This window comes from Limulus polyphemus, unplaced genomic scaffold, assembly GCF_000517525.1.
Source record: "Limulus polyphemus unplaced genomic scaffold, Limulus_polyphemus-2.1.2 Scaffold6785, whole genome shotgun sequence".
Taxonomy (NCBI): Eukaryota; Metazoa; Arthropoda; class Merostomata; order Xiphosura; family Limulidae; genus Limulus; species Limulus polyphemus.
In genome coordinates this window covers 13,218-20,823 of record NW_013672395.1, presented here as the reverse complement: position 1 = coordinate 20,823, position 7,606 = coordinate 13,218, and the positions used below count along the sequence as shown (strand labels likewise).

Sequence of the window (7,606 nt, the reverse complement as noted above, 5' to 3'; positions counted from 1 at the left end):
GTTTTATTTTGACGTGTCATAAAGATTTAACTGGAAACAACTTATTATTGCTTACACAAAAATAAGAAATATTCAATACATTGAAACATAAGTATAGTTACTGGACAACCTTACCTGACTCAGCACTTCTTGTATGGGTAGTTAAACACAGAATATTGTGAAATGTGACACATTCTAGAAGGGTGAGACAACCACATAGCACCTTGGTCATCTGGACGACCTTACCTGACTCATCACATCTTGTATGGGTAGTTAAACACAGAATATTGTGAAATGTGACACATTCTAGAAGGGTGAGACAACCACATAGCACCTTGGTCATCTGGACGACCTTACCTGACTCAGCCACTTCTTGTATGGATAAACCTTGTTGATTCGCCATGAAACCCAAAACAGAAAAGATGGCAAAACCAGAGTAAAGACTCGTAGCACTGTTACAACAAGCAATGATGATGCACTGTCTAAAAAATTTAAAAAATGAAATTAATCATTATTTATTTATTTTCTTTTGGGAAGACTTTTAAAAGGTAGGTGTTAACCATATGTGTTTCATCAAAGTTGAATTTGAATTATCTTCAAAATCAAAAAGTTATTACAGTAAAGCTTTTAAATTTACAATTAGCCTTAACCAAAGTTTTATCTAAAAAAATTAATTTGTTCTAAAATTTGCATATTTTAATCTATAGAGGGCGTCCGATAACACTGATGAGTGAAATGTAAAAAAAAAAATTATAATTATAGAACATACTTGTTAGTACATTCGTTGCATAAATGATTTATTATTCTAAGAAAACTTGTTCGCACCACTTCTCCTTAAATGACTCTGATTATATTATGGTAACACGATTCTTCATTATATCTGTCCTTAAGTAAGTCTTGTTTTGTTATAGTAACATGACTCTTTATCGCATCTGTTCCTTAAGTAAGTCTTGTTTTATTATAGTAACACTACTCTTTATCATATCTGTCCCTTAAGTGGGTCTTGTTTTATTATAGTAACACTACTCTTTATCATATCTGTTCCTTAAGTAAGTCTTGTTTTATTATAGTAACATGACTCTTTATCATATCTGTCCCTTAAGTGGGTTCTTGTTTTATTATAGTAACACTACTCTTTATCATATCTGTCCCTTAAGTGGGTTCTTGTTTTATTATAGTAACACTACTCTTTATCATATCTGTCCCTTAAGTGAGTCTTGTTTTATTATAGTAACACTACTCTTTATCGCATCTGTCTCTTAAGTGAGTCTTGTTTTATTATAGTAACACTACTCTTTATCATATCTGTCCCTGAAGTGAGTCTTGTTTTATTATAGTAACACTACTCTTTATCATATCTGTCCCTTAAGTGGGTTCTTGTTTTATTATAGTAACACTACTCTTTATCGCATCTGTCTCTTAAGTGAGTCTTGTTTTATTATAGTAACACTACTCTTTATCGCATCTGTCCCTTAAGTGAGTCTTGTTTTATTATAGTAACACTACTCTTTATCATATCTGTCCCTTAAGTAAGTCTTGTTTTATTATAGTAACACTTCACTATCAATGATAGACCACTTCAGTAAAATAACTTCTAGTCTCACCCTACCAAACTTCACTATCAATGATAGACCACTTCAGTAAAATTCCTTTTAGTCTCACCCCTCCAAACGACCACTAACATTTTTTAAAATACCCAGGCATTGAGCTTTTCGAGGTGTTACTCTGGATTAATTTGTTTAAATTGTTTAACATGTGTATACGTGTATTAAAATAGCAAACAAGTTAGTATACCCAATTCACAGGATAGTGAACAACTTAAACGCACATTAGAAGTAGTTCAGGTGAGGATAATTAAAAAAGATAGCAAACAAACCCTAAATAACAACGCTCTTAGAACAGAATATTATACCGTATTCAACTATATTTATAACTTACTTATAAAAGTCGTTATGAAAATCGTTGTAGCTTCCAAGTGCTGTCATACATCCTAAAGCAATGGCATAGGAGAAGAAGATCTGTGTTCCTGCATCGATCCAAACCTATAGAAACACTCATCAACTTATTTATCACCTCTAGAGTGTCGTCAACTTATATATCATCTATAGAAACAGACATCAACTGAGATATCACCTAAACAGTGTCATCAACTTTTATGTGATCCATAGATACAGGCATCAACATATATATCACCTATAGAGTGTCATCAACTTATATATCATCTATAGAATTAGGCATGAACTTAGAAATCACCTATATAGACAGGCATCAACTCAGTTATCAACTATAGATTGTCATCAACTTTTATATCACCCATAGAGATAGGCATCAACATATATGTCATCGATAGAGACAGGCATAAACTTATATGTCATTTATAGAGACAGGCATAAACATATATGTCATCTATAGAGACATGCATCAACTTAGATATCACCTATAGAGTGTATCAACTTATATATTCGATGACGAGGAACCCACTTTTAGACTAATAATGGCTGGAGACGGCTTGAATGGGTAATGAAGAAAAACTTTAATACAAGAGCAAATGTACAACGTTTCGACAAGGTTTTGTCATCATCAACTTATATATATATTCTATAGAGACAGACATCAACTTAGCTATCGCCTATAGAGACAGGCATCAACTTAGTTATCACCTATAGAGACAAGTAACAACTTATATATATTCTATATAGACAGGCATCAATTTAGTTATCACCTATAGAGACAGGCATCAACTTAGCTATCACCTATAGAGACAGGCATCAACTTAGCTATCACCTATAGAGACAAGTAACAACTTATATATATTCTATAGAGACAGGCATCAACTTAGTTATCACCTATAGAGTCAAGCAACAACTTATATATATTCTATATAGACAGGCATCAACTTAGCTATCACCTATAGAGACAGGTATCAACTTTGATGTCATTTATAGAATGTCATTAGCTTAGATACATCTATAGATAATCTCATTAACTGGCATTTTCGAAATTTTGCAGTAACATAGGACACTCTTTATTATCAGAAAGTGTTATTACCAAAACATTAGAAAGACGTGTTATTTAATTATTATTTTGCAGTAACAGAGGACACTCCCTTTTATCAGAAAGTGTTACTGCCAAAACATTAGAAAGAAGTGTTATTTAATTATTATCTTGCAGTAACAGAGGACACTCCCTATTATCAGACAGTTTTACTATCAAAACATTAGAAAGAAGTGTTATTTAATTATTATCTTGCAGTAACAGAGGACACTCCCTATTATCAGACAGTGTTACTACTATCATAAGACTAGGAAAAATAAAATAGTTGCATAATTGTCTGTTTTACATAATAAATGACCCTCCTACTACAAAATAGTGCTACTGAAGGGAGAAAGGTAATAAAGAAATGTCCATCGTGTAACGAGAGAGAGAAGGCCCTCTTCCATTGTCAGACTGTGTTACAACTAGCTCTTAACTAGTAAAGAAAAGTTACACACCTGGCCGTCCAACAGGCGAGAGAAATCTGGGTAGAGATAAAAGAGAATCCCTTCCCTAGCACCAGGAAGCGTTACTCCTCTAATCAACAGTACTGTCAGCATAACGTATGGAAATAAGGCTGTGAAGTATACTACCTGTAAATCGTACAAATTAATAATTTCAGAAACTGCAAAAACAGAACAGTAATCATTGGGCAAATTAATTAATGTTTATCAATAAATCTTTGCATTGTCGAAAATACCACTCAAAATATAGTTCGTTTTTGTTTCACCCAGTGGATCAGCGGTAACTCTAAGGGCTCTGACCGCTAGAACCACGTGGTGGGCACGGTGCTGATAGCTAGTTGTGTGGTTTCGCGATTAAAATCTAACAAACAAATAGTTTTTTCTTGGAATGACTGTAGTTTTAAATTCAAATAGCTTCCTAATTTATTTCACAAGTACGTAAATATTTTGGAAATTAATAAATGTATGCATTTTTTACAATTTCTTTTAAATATATTCATTGAATTACATATCATTAACATTCAAATGTCACTAACGACTTAAAAAGTATTAATTTACGAATAGTACTTTTTTAGTACCTAAAATCATAGAAAAAATACTGTTTACTATTTATGTGTTTAGTCTTATCACGAATTGACTTAGTTTGTTAATTAGACTCCTTTGTTCCTTTAAACGTTATTTTCACTTAATAAGAAAGTATTGCAATAAACCACTGACTATGGAAATTTTTTAATAAACAACTGACAAAGGAAAAGTTTTAATAAACCACTAGTAATGGAAAACTTTTAATAAACTACTAGCAATGGGAAAGTTTTTAATAAACACTGACTATGGAAAATTTTTAATAAACAACTGACAAAGGAAAAGTTTTAATAAACTACTGACAAAAGAAAAGTTTTAATAAACTACTGACAATGGGAAAGTTTTAATAAACAACTGACAAAAGAAAAGTTTTAATAAACAACTGACAATGGAAAAGTTTTAATAAACCACTAGTAATGGAAAAACTTTTAATAAACTATTAGCAATGAGAAAGTTTTAACAAACCACTGACAATGGAAAAGTTTTAATAAACCACTGACAATGGGAAAGTTTTAATAAACTACTGACAATGGGAAAGTTTTAATAAACAACTGACAAAGGAAAAGTTTTAATAAACCACTAGTAATGGAAAACTTTTAATAAACTACTAGCAAAAGGAAAGTTTTAATAAACCACTGACAATGGAAAACTTTTAATAAGCCACTGGCAATAGAAAGATTTAATAAACTGTTGGCAACAGAAAGCTTTAATAAACTGTTAGAGATGGTAAAGGTATAATATACCGCCAGCAATGTAAAGTTTTAATAAACCGCTGGCAACAGAAAGCTTTAATAAACTGTTAGAGATGGTAAAGGTATAATATACCGCTAGCAATGTAAACTTTTAATAAACTGTTGGCAACAGAAAGCTTTAATAAACTGTTAGAGATGGTAAAGGTATAATATACCGCTAGCAATGTAAACTTTTAATAAACCGCTGGCAACAGAAAGCTTTAATAAACTGTTAGAGATGGTAAAGGTATAATATACCGCTAGCAATGTAAAGTTTTAATAACCCGCTGGCAACAGAAAGCTTTAATAAACTGTTAGAGATGGTAAAGGTATAATAAACCGCTAGCAATGTAAACTTTTAATAAACCGCTGGCAACAGAAAGCTTTAATAAACTGTTAGAGATGGTAAAGGTATAATATACCGCCAGCAATGTAAAGTTTTAATAAACTATTATCAGTGAAAAACTTAGTAAACTCATGGTAATGTATAATTTATTCCTTTAGATTGTTATAGTTGAGCTTATTATCAACAAAGTTTTAAACAATAAACAAACAGGCTAATAATTTATTACTAATTGGTCGACAATGTTTTAGGGTTGAAATAAATTCTCTCGTTGGAGTTTATACTTATTTTTCGCTGTAAGGTAGAGAATGTAGGTAGATTCAAGAAATATGTGGTTTCTTTGTCCTTTATAACACACTTACAAAATTGTCCTTGTAAGTCAGTTTAATAAGATCATATCTTACATGTAATACCTTTCCATGTACAGAAATAACAAGGGCTTCTACCTTGTTATGTAGATTTAACACCTTTCCATGTACAGAAGTAACAGAGAATCCTACCTTTCCTGTTGATTAACACCTTTCCATATACAAAAATAACAGAGAATTCTACCTTTCCTGTTAATTTAACACCTTTCCATGTACAGAAGTAACAGAGAATCCTACCTTTCTTGTAGATTTAACACCTTTCCATGTACAGAAGTAACAGAGAATCCTACCTTTCCTGTAGATTTAACACATTTCCATGTACAGAAGTAACAGAGAATCCTACCTTTCCTGTAGATTTAACACATTTCCATGTACAGAAGTAACAGAGAATCCTACCTTTCCTGTGGATTTAACACCTTTCCATATACAAAAATAACAGAGGATCCACACCAATAGAAGACACAGAGCTAAGTCCCAGTTCACGGTTCCCGGTTCATCAATACCACTTGAGATTTTCAGAATTTTTCTTCTGTAAAAATAACAATGATAATAACTCTTGTTACAAATTTGAAAATTCACAAAGCATATAACCAGTGAAGAACAACTTGGGTTCAAGCCATATTCTAGAACACAGTATGTTTCTTATAGACGTAACATTTATGAATATATAGAGAGGAGGGTGTATCACTATACATTTTTGATTCGCTTCCACACACACTATGTTTACGTTAGTCTAGGGCACGTGTTAAAACTGATGTATTTAATATGTATATATATATATAACATATATAATACGTCAGCATCATTAGAGAGAGAGAGGAGGGTTTATCACTATGATTGATCTGCTTAGTTAAGCTTAGTCAAAAACATGTGCTCTTACGAACTTAATATACGTCAAATCTGATTAGAGCTCTATGTTAAAACTTTCACTAGAATGGATTAAAAGCGCTTGTTAAACTCACGTAAGAATGGATTGAAAACTTAAGCTAAAACTCATAACGGCTTTACTGAGTACGAATTAAAACAGCATGTTAAAACTCTAGTGAGGTCGGATTGAAAACTTAAGCTAAAACTCATAACGGCTTTACTGAGTACGAATTAAAACAGCATGTTAAAACTCTAGTGAGGTCGGATTAAAAGGTTAAGCTAAAACTCATAACGGCTTTACTGAGTACGAATTAAAACAGCATGTTAAAACTCTAGTGAGGTCGGATTAAAAGGTTAAGCTAAAACTCGTAACAACCATCTAAAACTTACTCCCAGAATTCCACAACTGGATCCACAGTTTTTTCTCCAGATGTCCAGTTGTTAGCTTCTAAACTCACATTACTCTGACTCCAACAGTTCTTAGTATTCCAGTCATTATTACATGAAGCCCATGGCAACGATGACGTAAACGAGTGAAACAGATACAAAACCGCCCAGCTTAAAATCACAATGTAGTAGATGTTGAGGAAGAAACAGATGATGGTTGTTCCATATCCAATACCTAGAGAAAATAATCATTCAAAATTAGCCATGAAAAGTCAGGTGCTGAAACACACCACGGTAATTGGACAGTTTGAACTGTTTGTTTCTTCTAGTTAAAAGCCCGGATTTTATCGCTTTAAGTCTACAAACTTAAGTCTGTCCCACTGTGGAACAAAAAGAATATTCTGTAAAGAAAAAGAAAAAAGATGAGCGAACCGATAGTATGCTTGTTTATTACTATCCGTTTCAGTTTAACAAGGTGATAAATCTCAGAGAATGTTTGTTTATTAGTAATTAAACCTGACAGAGTCGTTAAACAGGTCTTCAAAACATTAGTAGTTAAATCTGACACAGTCGTTAAACAGGTCGTCAAAGCATTAGTAATTAAATCTGACACAGTCGTTAAACAGGTCGTCAAAGCATTAGTAATTAAATCTGACACAGTCGTTAAACAGGTCTTCAAAGCATTAGTAATTAAACCTGACACAGTCGTTAAACAGGTCTTCAAAACATTAGTAATTAAACCTGACAGAGTCGTTAAACAGGTCTTCAAAACACTAGTAATTAAACCTGACAGAGTCGTTAAACAGGTCTTCAAAGCATTAGTAATTAAATCTGACACAGTCGTCAAACAGG

The 7,606-nt window shown here is 32.4% G+C and overlaps 1 protein-coding gene across 1 annotated transcript in view; it reads right to left on the bottom strand.

Annotated features, from left to right (window-relative positions):
- Positions 1-7,606, bottom strand: part of LOC106474069 (sodium- and chloride-dependent taurine transporter-like) — a 33,613-nt gene that overhangs the window by 14,476 nt on the left and 11,531 nt on the right. Inside the window, exons 3-7 of the mRNA XM_022402451.1 lie at positions 6,758-6,989; positions 5,897-6,029; positions 3,471-3,605; positions 1,918-2,021; positions 337-461 (exon numbers count right to left, since the gene is read on the bottom strand). Of these exons, the coding sequence (XP_022258159.1) occupies positions 337-461; positions 1,918-2,021; positions 3,471-3,605; positions 5,897-6,029; positions 6,758-6,989 (729 nt within the window). The remainder of the gene's footprint in view (positions 1-336; positions 462-1,917; positions 2,022-3,470; positions 3,606-5,896; positions 6,030-6,757; positions 6,990-7,606) is intronic.